Source organism: Macrobrachium rosenbergii, chromosome 41 (assembly GCF_040412425.1).
Source record: "Macrobrachium rosenbergii isolate ZJJX-2024 chromosome 41, ASM4041242v1, whole genome shotgun sequence".
In the NCBI taxonomy this organism is placed as follows: domain Eukaryota; kingdom Metazoa; phylum Arthropoda; class Malacostraca; order Decapoda; family Palaemonidae; genus Macrobrachium; species Macrobrachium rosenbergii.
In genome coordinates, this window is record NC_089781.1 from 52248543 (window position 1) to 52264427 (window position 15885).

The 15885-nt window shown below is 34.6% G+C and overlaps 1 protein-coding gene across 2 annotated transcripts in view; it reads left to right on the forward strand.

Moving 5' to 3' along the window:
• LOC136826862 (uncharacterized) overlaps positions 1-15885 on the forward strand; it is a 568370-nt gene that overhangs the window by 169876 nt on the left and 382609 nt on the right. For both annotated transcript variants that reach the window (XM_067084358.1, XM_067084359.1), the window contains one exon: positions 796-1342. In XM_067084358.1, the coding sequence (XP_066940459.1) occupies positions 815-1342 (528 nt within the window). In that variant the 5' untranslated portion in view covers positions 796-814. The remainder of the gene's footprint in view (positions 1-795; positions 1343-15885) is intronic.

The following is a 15885-nucleotide window of genomic DNA, read 5'->3' on the forward strand; positions in this document are numbered from 1 at the left end:
ATTTTATCCTAATCCTTCTGGCCAGCCCTATAAGAGCTGAAAGTCAGCTAAGTGTCTGGTTAAACTACTTTAATACTACTACTACTGCGGCACTGATGGGCTCCGGCGCTTGGTCGTCAAGGCCTAAATTTCATAATCAGTCAATCCACCAACCATACCGAATGACCTGTTTGGTCCCAGTGTTAGGCTTCTAGCCTAGACCTGTCATTTCATCCAAATCCTTAGGGCCAGCCCTATGAGAGCTGGTAGTTAGCTCAGTGGTCTGGTTAAACTGTTTTAATAATTTAATGATGAGGACCTCGTACCTGAGTGACAATCCTCCTAAAGCAGCAGTAATAGTCGATGGATTGAATTCACTGGGTAAACAAACGCTTGTTTTGCATAAAATATTTTGTTACTAAGTATCCTTTAGAGGGCTGACTGATCTAAGTTTGCTCACCTTTTTCAAATACTTACCTCTCCATTATATAAATTGCCCTTCCACCGCCCCACATTCAAAGCTGACAGAAGTAGACTGACCAGCAGTGCAGGAGTGCCTGTACCTATCGGTCCCCAGTGGCGGGTGGGGAAGTAGATGGATAGAAGACGGATATTTATGGAAAACCAAGTGTTCTCGTTTTTTTGTTTCAGTGTGTTGAACTACTGCTGGCACAGAAGTAAAAGCTATATAATGGAGAGGTAAGTATTTAAAAAATAAATACTAAATTAATTATTTCTATTTTTTAACATATATTAAGGCTAGTGCTAGACTGTATTAGATCCAACAGTAATTGTTGTGTTAATCTTGTTTTCCAGCCTCTTAACATAGAATATTATGAGGTCAAATGCTTATTACATCAGATGCCGTACAAGTCAGCTTTCTACCCAACAGTCCTTTGTAAATGCAGCAAGTTTTAAGAGCTATAGTGATCTGAGGAGGTCAAACAACGTTATACCAAGTAATACTGGAAGCCCTGTTTGTGAAGGTCATCTAAAAAGTAGTGGTTTGTTGGCAAGTTTGAATGTAAGCCCAGAAAGTAAGAAGTTTTGCAAAACGGAAAATTCGACCCTTGCTGTTATTCAAGGAGTGCTGAAAGTTATTTTAAATTCAGGATCAAACTTAGCAAAATCCATGAAGTCAATGATTTTTGCTAGTGGCGAGAGAGAACCTTCTCAAGGAAAGATGCAAGCCGTTAGTCTTGACACAAAAGAGAATTGTGATAAGGAAAATGTGATTCCTGGGATTATGCCATATACCTCTGGAAGCCTAAGACATTTTCAGAGATATTTCTTCAGAAATGAAGATATGTTGGTTGATCATGACCCATCTTTCAAACATCAAACATCAACTCCTTGTAGTACAGTAAGTTTCTTTATATGTTTTTATTCTGTTGATGTCCTAGTAGTATATTTTCCCTTTTTATATATCTAGAGTTTCATTGGCTCTTCAAGGATAACAGGGATCATCATTGAAACTAGAAAAATTCTCCCTTCAAAATATGGAATTTTGAATATCATAACAGAGTAATTTTGGCAAAGAAAAAAGTCACTGTCAGTGGTTAAGAATTTCTCAGATCTATCAGACAATTGACAAAATTTTATATCAAGTCCAAAACATAGTGAAAAATTTACTGAATGAATTATTCTAGATTGTCTGTTTGTAATTCAACACATTACCTCCAACACCAGGCAAAGGAATCAAGGACAAAACTAAGAACTGATTTCTATTCTAGCTTAAAGCTGTCAGTTTCTCAAGTATAGAAATTTATGAATCAAGTAGATGGACTGAAAATAAATTTAATCAGGTCTTAGTAACGAACTAGACTGATCTATGTACCTTACTGTGCTTAATGTATGTGTATTAAACCAAGAATGCAACCCCCAAGATTAGGAACCCATCATGTGATCAGTTGGCTTTTGAACTTTTTGCAAGTTTTGGCTACAAAAATTCTTGTATATGACCTTTTAGTAAATTATTTCCTTCAGTAAATGTTGTCATGATAAGCAGAAATGTCATTTTTAAAACTAGCAAGAAACCCTTGAAGATAATGTAAAAAATCAGATAATATTGGTACCAAAGAAGCATTAGTTTGATTAGCAATGTTAATACTTTGGAGACAGGATTATTAAAATGTTCAGCATGTTGATTCCAGGAATAAGTTCTTTGCTGTTTGTAGGACTGCCAGCAAAAGTTCTGGCTTGCCAGCCCTCATGATTTGAAGGAAAGTTTCTAAAGGAATAGGTTTAAAAATGATAATTTAATTGCATACGTAATGGTGATAGAAGAGACTTATAATCACAGTGGCATAACATTAGAAAAAATGCAAGATTTGTGACAAGAGGGTAATGGTGAGCAAAGTTGGAGTAAATTATTATTATTATTAAAGTAGTTTAACCAGACCACTGAGCTGACTTTCAGCTCTCATAGGGCTGGCCCGAAGGATTTGATTAAAATACTAGGTCCAGGCCTGCAGTCAATCGCTAGGACCCAATATATCATCCGATACAAAGATGAATGAATTAAAATTAAATTAAAAACTGCACATAAGCACATCCTCTCATATAATAAATACATGTACTCAGACTTCCTTACATACACACTAAAATGGTATACAGGTAGTCGTCGACTTACGACGGCACTAGGTTCTGACAGAGCTGTCGGAAGTCGATCTCGTCGTAAGTCGACCAATCACATATGTACATGTATTCTGTACCTACAAATATATATTATCCATCATATCTCCTAAGTATGACTAGCCTACATGTACATTTTATATTATCCAAAAATGTGCATGTATAGTACCTATTTTTACGTTTAGCATATGAAATCTTATCATGCTTGAACTCCTTGATTAATACTTACTTTTATTACTGTATTTAACATTTTTATTGTAGGCATTCAAACCATCTGTCTGGTCTGTTTACATTTTCTTATCCGCCATTTGCATTGCCAATCGGCTACACGTATGACGTATTATTTACTTTTGTTTATTTATAGGTTAGAATTAAATACATACCGTATTTGACGGCGTATAAGATGCACTTTTTTAACAAAAAAAATGGCCTAAAAAATCCCCCTGCTTCCTATGTACATAATGTAGGCTCAAAATTTAAGAATTTTGGCAAATTATACATGAAACGTCACGTAGATGTTGTAGCCTAGTGTAAAAATTCGGTGTTATCCTAATAACCTATTAAAAAAAAAGTTTATTATAATTATTTATCATTATCACACTTACCATCATCGCAGTTACTACTGCTAGTATTATAATCAATATCTACGTTGTTATTATCGATATTTTCATTAAAATGTTAATATCATTATCGTCGTCTACAGCGGATCGCCGCATTCCACATTTATAGATATAAACAGTACGTGTGCTGCCACCTATTGGTGATTATCTCGAGAGCTTTACGAATAACAAGGCTTCGTTCAGTTGGTAGTTGGCAATTCCTGCTAACATTCTCTTTACGCATAACAACATGGCTTCGATCAATTGGTGGTTGACAATTCCTGCTACCATTCTCTTTAGGCATAATAACAAGGCTTCGTTGAGTTGATACTTCGTAACTCGTGCTAGCATTCTCTTTTAAGAATAATAACATGGCTTTGTTCAATTGCTCACGAGACTCGAGCCGTTACATAGGAAACATTTTTATTTATTGAATTTTACCCCTTGATTGCATACTTTTATAATATATAATGGATATATATAACATATATTACTGTAGGTAACATCTTTATTAATGTTTTTGTTGATTCTGGCGGTAAGAAACAATGTTTACAAATGAATGTGTTGCGATCTATTGGTAAACCTATGAGGTAGCTTTCAGCAGCAGACGAAACATTCGATCGTAGTAAATGGCTGATTGTATAATACATATTTTGATAAATATAAATATGGTAAATAACTTCTTTATTAATGTTTTTGTTGATTCTGTTGGTAAGAAACAATATGCATATGATAACCTAATACTACAGTTTTTACTTACCAAAATCATATGAGCATAGGCTAGGAAACCTTATTTTTTTCCCTCAATGTCCTGCTGAAATTGGGGTGCGTCCTATGCAGACATGCGTATTATAAGCCATCAAATACGGTAATTTGTTATTACATTTATTTGCAAAAAATAGAAATACAAAATACATTACAAAAATATGAATCTTTTACCATTTTCGAACGACACAAACACACAATGCTGCCGAAAGCTGAGCATCTCTCGGATATGAGCGCGCTGCCGGTAGCGGGAAAAAGTATCGTACGCGCGCTCGACGTATTTTAGCAAAATATATAAAATTAAATATTATATATTATTATATTGTCGTAGCCGTCGTAAAGTCGGTCAGTCGTAAGTCGCATAGGTCGTAAGTCGACGACTACCTGTATTAAAATTCAGAATATAAATTAAACAAAATTTTAAAAAATTTTCTCTTTTTTGTAAAATTCAAGTGTTAAAAGGGTTTTCATGCTTTTATTATTTACTTATTTTTATATTTTATTAATTAAATTACAGTTCTTCAAGAACATCAAAACTGGAATGATTGAAAATGTGAAAGATTCTGACAAAATTTTTTTCATTGATCTATTTCCAAAAGTAGACATTCGTTGTCGGTCATACTTTGGACATTCACATAACCAACAAACTCTATGTGGTATACAGGATTTGAAAACCTTCATGAATAGAATAACAAATACAATATAGAGGATGTGGGTGGTGTTTTACGCAGAAGATAATTTGTAGGGACAAAAACTATGGTGAATGCAAGCATGTGTTAGCATATAGAGACAGGATAGTGACTAGTTTGGTGTAAAAGTAGGTCTGAAACAAAAGGATGATTTGTCATCATGGTTGTATAGTATCTAAAAGTGGAGTCATGCAGGAAGTAAAAAAAAAATTGTCAGATAATAATGTGAGTTTTGAATGGCATGTGCAATGGTTGATAATTGCTGATGATATAGTTCTGATTAGCAAGACTTGGTATTTCATTAAAATCTTTAGGGCCAGCCCTATGAGACTGATAGTCAGCTCAGTGGTCTGGTTAAACTATTTTAATAATAATATGGCTTTGAAATTTATTTCTTGATGAATGGTGTAAAGCTATAATAATTACTATCCAAATCTGGAAAGGATCCCATTAATATAAGTAATTACAGACCAATTTCCTTAAGTTGCTTAATGTGGCACATTTGAGAAAATAAAATTTTGACTCCCACTCAGTTTGGGTCACAGTATAATAGATCTACATTAGATTCTTTATCTAACTTAAAGACGACATACATAGAGGAAATGACTAAAAACAAATTACTGTAGCTGTGTTTTTTGACAAGGAAAAGGCATATGATACCACATGGAGGTATGCAGTATTAAAAACTTCATATAAGAACAGCATCTGTGGACTTTTCAGGTGAGAATTGATGATGTATTGTCAAATACATTTCCACTTGAAAATGGTGTTCCACAGGGAAGCGTCCTTAGTGGTACACTGTTTACCCTAGCAATAAATGATATCAGTAATAATATACTTATTGGAATTTAAAGTAATCTGTATATGGACAATTTTGCCATATATTATTCAGCATCTTGTATTAATCATGCAAAATGAATCATTAATGAAAGCACAATAAAAATAGGTGAATGGGCCTCATCTGTAGGCTTTAAATTTTCCATAGATAAAACTCAAGCAGTCATGTTTTATAAAAATAAAAGTGGAACAAAGGTGAAGAAATAGATTTAAAAATCAGGAACCATAGTATACCAATTAGGCAAACAGCAGAAATTTTGGGATTAATATATTTTGATACTTGAATTGGGAAGCCTGCTTAATATACATGCAATAAAAAATGTAAGAGCATGAAATCTAATTAAAAAACTATGGAACACTACTTTGTGAGTCGATAGACATACTCTTACTGTACTGTATAAAGCAAGTGTTGTGTATTACTGTATTGATTATGGAACCTAAATATATGGTTCAGCATCAGTCGCAATGCTGAAAGAGTTGGATCCAATTCACATTGAAGGCCTTAGAATATGCTCAGGAGCCTTTAGATCATCACCAACATCATCTTTACAAGTTGAATGTGGTTAACTACACTGTCTCTCCATAGAGAGTTAGTAGCAGAGAAGAGTGCCCTGAGAATTCAGATGCGATTCTCCAACCAAAAAATTATTTGAATTAAGAGGTGTGCTATTCACAAACAATCATTCATCACCTTTCCCTATTAGAGCTAGAAGATTGTTTGAGTTGCTGATTATCAGTATACAATTGCCCTCAATAGTCCCTCTCGATGTAGGACCACCTTGACTTGGTGAGGGGGCTTTTGAACCCCAGGAATTTGTTCCCGGGTTTGAGTCCAAGAGTCTCATATATGATTATATACTTATTTGGATTAATTTTTGTGGAATTTCCACTTTTGCTAAAAGTTATTGGACCTGTTAAGTAGAAAAAGATATCATAGCTGGGATTGGGTTTATATCCAGAGTTAAATAGTGACAACTGTGGTAGGACCATCAGCTGCCCGATGATGTTTGGACCTGAGAGTTATCAGATTGATAGCTCAAAGGCAGAGCTGTTCTTTAGGGCTGGACCACGGATTGCAGGGGGGTCTGGTTCTGGGGATAGGACTCTCAGGCATTCTAGCCAGTTTGCCCACAATGTGATTAGGATGGGGATGCTAGTGTTCTCGTAATACTGTCGGTCCTAGCAAGCGGGTTTTGCTTACACTTTGGGCACTCTAATCATGTTGTGCCATCCGGTGTGGGGCAGGTTAGGGACACGGACATTTTGGAGTCGGCTCTCACTTGTGCCATTGGTGGAAGAATAAACTTCATGAAAGGTTAATGATATCTTTTTTAAAGTTTTCAGTTTTTTTTTTTTTTTTTTTTTTTACCCCAAATCTTTATGACAAGTAGAAATAAGGATTGTATTACCCCTGGGCCCTTTGATGGTAGCAACTTGGCACAGTTGACAACTGCTGGAACTTCCTCTGACAACCTTTCTCTGGAAAAATCAAATGAAATTGTACGATTTCGAAAAGCTGTGAAAGCTGCCAGGAGACAAGCATGGGCAGGATATATATCCTCTGTTAACAGCAGAACACCAGTTTGCAGCATTTGGAAGAAGATAAGAAAAATTCAGGGTAAATTTACACTCAATCCTCCTCCAGTACTTAATGTAAATAATAATCATGTCACTGATGCCACAAAAGTTAGTAATATATTTTCTGAACACTTTGCTCAAGTCTCTGAAAAATCAGATAGTTCCCCAGGACATCATTTCAGAATAATGGAAGAACAACAGGTACTTGACTTTTCACCAAACAAAACTGAATCTTACAATATGCCTTTTTCTAAAAGGGAATTTGACATTGCTTTAGCCAGGAGCAAGAACACTATACCCCTAGCCCAGATGAGATTCCTTACTAAATGCTAAAACACATTTCAATGAACACAAAACTTTTTATAATCAGTATTATCAATAGAATATGGGATGAAAGCAGCTACCCTAGCATATGGGAATTGGCAACCATGTTACCATTCCTTAAACCTGGAAAAGATCCTCTCTATGCAGCAAGTTACCGCCTCGTTGCATTAACTTGCTGTTTGTGTGAATTAATGGAAAAAATGGTACATGTAAGGCTGATGTGGCATTTAGAGCACAACAATATTTGAATACTTTCTCAGTGTGGCCTTCAAAAAATGCACTCCACACTGGATATCTTACTGCAACTTGAAACCTCTGTCTGTGAAGCATTTGCCTCCAAACAACACCACGTGACAGTGTTTTTTTGATATAGAAATGGCATATGACACTGCCTGGAGACATGGAATTCTCAAGACAATGCATAATAGTGGTCTACGAGGAAAATTACCTTTATTTGTTAAATCATTTTTACATCGTAGGTATTTTAAAGTTATAGCTGGCAGTACTTTATCAGAGAAAAGGTGCCAAGGTGTTTCCCAGGGCAGTGTTCTCAGTGTAACACTTTTTGCTCTGGCCATAAACAGTGTCACAACTGTTATTCCAAAAGAAGTCTTAAAGACGTTATTTGTGGATGACCTGTCAATATCCTTTGCTGCCACTCGGATGACTTTAGCCAAAAGAAAGTTACAATTAACAATAAATAAAATAGCAAGTTGGGCTGAGAAACAGGGTTTTAAAATCTCTGTAAGCAAGACTACTGCTGTCCACTTCTGCCGGATCAGGGGAGTACGTCCTGATCCTGACCTCTGTTTGTAAGGCCGTAGAATCCCATGTGTAGAACAAGCGCGCTTCTTAGGCCTAGTTTTTGACAGCAGAATGACTTGAGTCCCCCATATCAAACATATAAAAGCAAAGTGCCTAGAAGCTCTATACATCTTGAATGTGATGTCTCACACCAGTTGGGGAGCTGATAGAAATCTTATACTAAAGCTTCATAAAACCTTAATCTTATCAAAGCTGTCATACAGTTGTGAAGTATATTCTTCAGCTTCTTCATCTAACCTAAAAATTTTAGATTCTGTTCATCATTCAGGTATTCGTATAGCCACAGGAGCTTTCCGTTCATCACCAATATCTAGTTTGCTAGTTGATGCAGGAGAAATGCCCCTTGAACCCTAACGCCATTCATCATTACTTCGATACTGGTTTAGAGTGCAAAGACTTCCCAAATCTCTGGCATTTGCTGTGGCAAACGGAAATATTTTTAACGGTTTTTACAAAAGTCATCCAAGGTATCCTACACCTTTTAGCTATAGAATTAAAAAGATTTTAGAGGATACAAATATTAGAAAAATACCCGTACTTCTTTTTGTGTATCCCACTACTCCTGTCTAGAAGTTACCTACTGTGAAATTCTGCAGGTACTTCAATGGAGCAGAGGGATAAATCTGATGAGGAAATAAGGGCAATATTTTTAGAGCATGCATCAGAGCATATAGATACAAGATTTATATTTAATGATGGTTCCAAATCCAATGCTGGCACTGGTTATGGAGTTTTTAGTGAATCTTTTAACCGAAGAGGTGTGCTTCCTTCAGAGCATATACATACAAGATTTATATTTACTGATGGTTCTCCCCTCGATATGAGACCACCTTGACGTGGTGAGGGGGCTCTTAAACCCCAGGAATTTGTTTCTGGGTTTGAGTTCAAGAGTCTCATATACCATAATATATTATTTTGGATTAAATTTGTGGAATTTTCCACTTTTAATAAAATTTATTGGACCTGATAAATAGGAAAAGATATCATAGCTGGGATGGGCTTATATCCGAAGCTAAATAGTGAGAACAGTGGTACGACTATCAACTGCCCGCTAATGTTCAGACCTGAGAGTTACCAGATTGGTAGATCAAAGACGGAACTATTCGTTAGGGCTGGACCACGGATTCCAGGGGGGTCTGGTTCTATGGATAGGACTCTTGGCATTCTATCCGGTTTGCCCACAACATGATTAGGGTGGCGATGATTGTATTCTTGTAATACTCTCAGTCCTAGCAAGCAGGTTTGGCTTACACTTGGGCCACTCTAATCATGTTGTGCCATCCCCTTTGGGGTAGGGTAGGGAGCAGACATTTGGGAGTCAGTTCTCACTTGTGCCATTGGTGGAGGAATAAAACTCCATGAAAAGCTGATGTTATCTTTTTAAGGTTTTCAGGTTAATTTTTTTTTCCTCCCTCAAATCTTAATGCTAAGTGAAAATAAAGATTCGAGTGCCACTGGGCCCTTTGATGGTAGTGACTCAGCACAGTTGATGATGCTGGAACCTCCTCTAACAACCTTTTTTTGGAAGAAACAAAAAAGAATCCGAATGTAATCACACTTGAACCTTATGCTCCAGTGCACAACAAATTAAAAAGAAGTAAATATTGTCTTGACCCATCCTTGACTCACTTCGACTCCCTCTTTGGGAGTGAAAGTTGGTCAGGGTTTCTAACCAGGGAAACAGAACAATAAATCTCAGCCCTAAAGTTGGAAAACTTCTTATTAAAAAGACACTCAACGACAGAAATGTCGTTTAGACAAATAAAAATGAAGACTTGGCTTATAGAAGCCACAACAAAAAACCAGTCTGAAGACTATCTATCAATAAAAAGTATCGACAATGTGAATTTAAAAGTAAAGAAGCGTGACACTATAAACAGCATTAAGGGTACTATTGTATTTCCTGAAAATAATGACGAACCAGTTGATAAGAATATACTATTGGACTCTCTTAAAATGAGATATACCAAAGTCCAAGACTGTGAGGTATATATAATATCAAGTAAACAGAATAATAATGTATTAAAAATTGCAAAAATAAAATTTGAGGGTCAAAATTTACCTCAAAAAATAAACATTTTTGGCCAAAATAGAGAACTGAGATCTTATGTTCCAAAGCCACTACAATGTCAGAATTGTAGTAAATATGGACACACGAAGAAAAACTGTCGCAATGAACCTGTATGTGCTTATTGTGGATCTGATGAACATACCACACAGTGGAAATGTAGTGAGCCAAAATGTGTAAACTGTGGACAGGATCATCATGCAAGGTCCAAAGGATGTATGTGTTACATATACAATACAGAATTGAAAATGTTACAAGAACGAACAGGGATGTGTATAAAAGAGGCTGAGTTGGAATTAAAAGTGAGAGGAATGCAAGATCCGTCTAAGAAACATACATATTCTTCAATAACAGGAACCAATAAGGAAACAAAAATACATAGAAATAGAAGTAACGAATCACAGAAAAGTAAATTGTGAGAAGAAATTAATGCCCAAGGGAAAAAAATTAAAATGATAAAGAATACAGGAACAGGTACAAATGATATGGATAACATTTTATCAGATTCATTTGAAATACTAATGCAAATAGGAACACAAGAGGACGCTACTACGGAAGTAACGGAGGGGGGACATGATAGACTGGAAATTAAAGATATAAAAAGGCCATTGGAAAGAACACCCAAAACAAAGAAACCAGCAATTATTAGAGAAACATCGGTCAAATCAAAGACAAAAGATATGAAGAAAGAACAAAAACAAAAACAAGTTAAGAATATACCATTATCTCCTAAAATAATGGATACAGATATCCAAAATACCAAAGAAGTGGAAGACAGTCGTACCTTAGACAATAGTGAATATGTCAAAGGAGAAGAGATTACTCCATCACCAATAATTGGTATAACAAGAACAAATAAAGAAAGAAATATACATAACTCTTGTGGATGTAATGGTTGTTTCATTGCATTGTGCAACAATAACAAAAACATAACAAAAGATGGTTTAACAAACATTATAAGAAACTTTATTAAATATAGAAAAAAAGAAACCACAGATTTGAGTACCCATGAAAAAGATTGCATGTGCGTTGAGCACTTAGTATATTATAAAGAAAAACAAATGAATGTCGTGAGTAAATTATTAGAAAAAATCCAAATTGATAATACAAAAAAGAAAGTAAAACTCGACCACTACAATAAAATATTTTCAATAGCTATATGATACAATGGAACGTAAATGGTCTACAGACCAGATTACACCTAGGAGAAATACAATGATTACTAAAAGAATACGAACCTATGATATTATATTTACAACATGTCAACAAAACAATATCAACAATAGGTGAATATACCATGGCATCTTCATCTAGGCAGGAAGAAGGAAATTTAGGTACTTCTGTATATGCACATAACAAAATATGTTATGACAAGATACATGTAAACTTTACTGATCTGCAAATATCGAGTATTAGAATACGAATAAAAAACGATAATTATGTAATTCATAATTTATACAACCAACCCAATAAAAATTATGACTTTGACAAACTTAAAGAATTACTTAATAATGCAAGGAACCTGCATTAATAGTAGGTGATTTTAATGCCCACAACCCAATGTGGGACTGCAATTGTACAGACTCAAATAGAGCAGGAAGTAAAATAGAAGAATTCATAGATTCATATGACATGTGCTGCATAAATGATAACGAAATCAACACATTTTTTTCTAAAACACATGGAACATTTTCCTCAATCGACTTAACTCTATGTACAACAAACATAGTAGATAGATTAGATTGGAATACAGTTGACGACTTGCATACAAGTGACCATTTCCCAATATTAATTTCATTATTACAAAATAACCCCACGAAGCATGTCCCTCGATAAAATATTTATAAAGCAGGTCGGGAGCAATATGAATTTCACACTAGGAATATCCCACCATTTGAATATTTAAAAGACCATAATGAAACTAATAAATTTCTTGTTGATTTCATTACAAATGTAGCTGATAAAACAATACCAAAATCCAAATCTCATCCAACAAAACACAAAGTCCTATGGTGGTCTGAAAAACTAACAGAATTAATAAAAGTAAAACACCAAATTGGAAGACGATTAGATAATCTGAATAGAAAATTCAGTAAAATAAACAAAACATTACCAATATTGGAAGGAACCTTACGAAAGCTGACTATACTATTATTAGAAGTTAATACATTAAAACCTCTATATAACAAAATATCTGCAAAATTTAAAAGAGAGGTAATTCAAGGAAGAATCATTTCATGGAGAAAATATGTATCAGATCTCTCTAATAATACTCCCATACAAAAGATATGGGAAAAATTCAGGAAAATAAATGGTACCCATGTTAAGCCACCTAGACATGCCATAATAAAGGATGGGAAAAGAATGCTTGATCCTAAAGAAATAAGTAATGTAATAGGTGAAAATTTAACAAAAGTAAGCAGCGACAAAAATTTAGATGAGCATTTCCGAACAAGGAAAAATAATATAGAGTTAATAACAATAAATTTTGAAACCATAGAAGATATTTATTATAATAGAAAATTTAATATGGAAGAGTTATAATTTGCTCTGCTGAACAGCAATAAATCTGCCCCTGGAGGTGACAGTATTTGTTTTGAAATGATCTGCCATTTAGCATCTTTGGCAAAGACATACTTATTAGAGTTTTATAACCACTTATGGCTTTGAAATTTATTTCCTGATGAATGGCGTAAAGCTATAATTATTCCTATCCCCAAACATGGAAAAGATCCCAGTAATGTAAACAATTACAGACCAATTTCTTTAACTAGTTGTCTATGCAAATTACTAGAAAAATGGTAAATGCTCGACTAACGTGGCACATTTGAGAAAACAAAATTTTGACTCCCACTCAATTTGGGTCACAATGTAACAGATCGACACTGGATTCTCTATCTAACTTGGAAGACCACATACAAAGAGGTTTTGAAGGAAAACAAATTACTATAGCCGTGTTTTTTGACATTGAAAAGGCATATGTTACTACATGGAGGTATGCAATATTAAAAACGTTACTAAAAATAACATCCGTGGACATTTACCTAGGTTTATCCAAAACTTTCTGACAAATCGCACTTTTCAAGTGAGAATTGATGATGTATTGTCAAGTACATTTCCACTTGAAAATGGTGTTCCATAAGGAAGCGTCCTTATTGGCACGCTGTTTACTTTAGCAATAAATGATATCGGTAATAATCTACCTATTGGAATTAAAAGTAATTTGTGCATGGAAGATTTTGCCATATATTATTCAGCATCTCGCATAAAACATGCAGAGCGTATCATTAATAAAACTATAGTAAAAATAGATGAATGGGCGTCATCTGTAGGCTTCAAAATTTCTGTGCAAAAGACTCAAGCAGTAATGTTTTATAAAAATAGAAGTGGAAAAAAGGTGAAGAAATAGATTTAAAAATCAGAAATCATTCCATACCAATTGGCCAAACAGCAAAATTTTTGGTTTAGTATTTGATACTCACTTGAACTAGAAAGCCCACATAACATACATGAAATCAAAATGTAAAAGAGCATTAAACCTAATTAAAAAACTATAAAAAACTACTTTGGGAGCCGATAGACATACCCTTACTTTACTATATAAAGTAACAGTACTGTCTATTGTTGATTATGGAAGCGAAATATATGGCTCGGCATCAGATGCAACACTGAAAACGGTAGACCCAGTTCATAATGAAGGTCTTAGAATATGTTCAGGAGTTTTTCGATCATCACCAACATCGTCTTTACAAGTTGAATGTGGTGAACTACCTCTGTCTCTCCATAGACAGCTAGTAACAATGAAGAATGCTCAGAGAATTCAGACAAATGATTCTCCAACCAAAAAATTATTTGGATTAAGAGATCTGTTTATAAATAATCATCCACCTCCTTCCCTTATTAGAGCTAGTAGATTGTTTGAGTCGCTAAATATACTCGTAAATATACAATTTCCTTTAATATTAAGATTACCTCCTCCTTGGACAATGAATAAATTGAGAATTTGTACACACTTGAAATATTTATCAAAAAGTCATTCATATACTCCAGAATACCATAGACAACACACAGTAGAACATATAATCCGAAAAGGTCCACATTATGCAATATACACCGACGGATCTAAGTCACAATACGGAGTGGGATATGCTACAGTATCCCAAGACAAAAGTTATCAGTTCTCTCTACCAGATAACGCCTCAGTATTTACAGCAGAGTTATGTGCAATAGTATCAGCCATAAAAATAATTAGAGAAGCCTCATGTAATAATTTTGCGATATATAGCGACTCCAGAAGCGCTATAGAGGCCATTCAATGCTGTAATAAAAAAAATTAACGTTGTACAACATATAAAGTTTTCACTCCATAAATTGTATAATAAGGGAAAAAATATTGACATACGTCGGATCCCTGCCCATGTAGGGATTAAGGGAAATGAAGAGGCTGATAAAGCAGCTAAAGAAGCAGTCCACATGACGAGCAAATGTAGACATCCCTATTGGTGACTATACAAGATATATGAAAACAGTCATTGTAAAAAAATGGCAAAATATATGGAACAAAGAACCTGAAAATAATAAATTAAAGAGATAAAATCCAGTGTCAGAAAATGGAGTTCATTATATCAGAGAGAGAGAGACAAGTAATTCTGAAACGTCTTCGAATAGGCCATACTTGTTTGACACATGGCCTCTTAATGAACAGTCCATGTGGCCCCTCCCAAATGCCCAGATTGCAATGTGTTTATAACAGTTAAGCATGTACTGTGTGAATGTCCAAAATATAACCTGCAGCGATTATCAAGTTTTGGAAATAGACCAATAAAAGAAATTTTGTCGGAATCTTCAACATTTTCAGTAGTACCCATTTTAATGTTCATAAGAAGCTTTGAGTTAATTGATAAAATATAAAAAATCAATCAATCAGTATAATGAATTTTAAAACAAGTAAATTTTATGATTTTAATTAATTTATTTTGAATTATAATATACCTTTTTAGCGAGTATATATGGAAACATGAGTATAAATGTATTTATTATGTAAGTGTGTTCCAGTATGAAAGCGTATACTTTTTTATAGCTTTTAATTTAATTTTCATTTTCATTCACTCATCATTAACGAGTGACCTATTTGGTCCCAGTGCTAGGCTTCTAGCCTAGACTTGTCATTTCATCCTAATTCTTCAGGCTAGCCCTATGAAAGCTGATAGTCAGCTCAGTGGTCTGGTTAAACTTTTTAATAATACTCTAATAATAATAATTGAAAATAAAAGGGTACGAGTATGTCCTTTCTAGCAAAGACCAATTCAGTGCTATCATTGCTTTAAGTTTGGCCACATCAAAAAACTGTGTGGGTCAGGTGCTAAGACTGTTGAGGGTAGAGCACAAGCCTCTTGATTTAATGGAGACTGAGGAGCAAAAGCATCAAAAGAAGAGACGTTACCCCTCACCCTCTCGTCCAATTAAACATGCAACACTTAGTAATAGATATGAAGTACTAAGCTCGATGCAAGAACCCCAGCCTGAATTTAAGCAAAATGACATCAGTAAATCAACAAATAATAAACCAAACCTGTCAAGACCATTC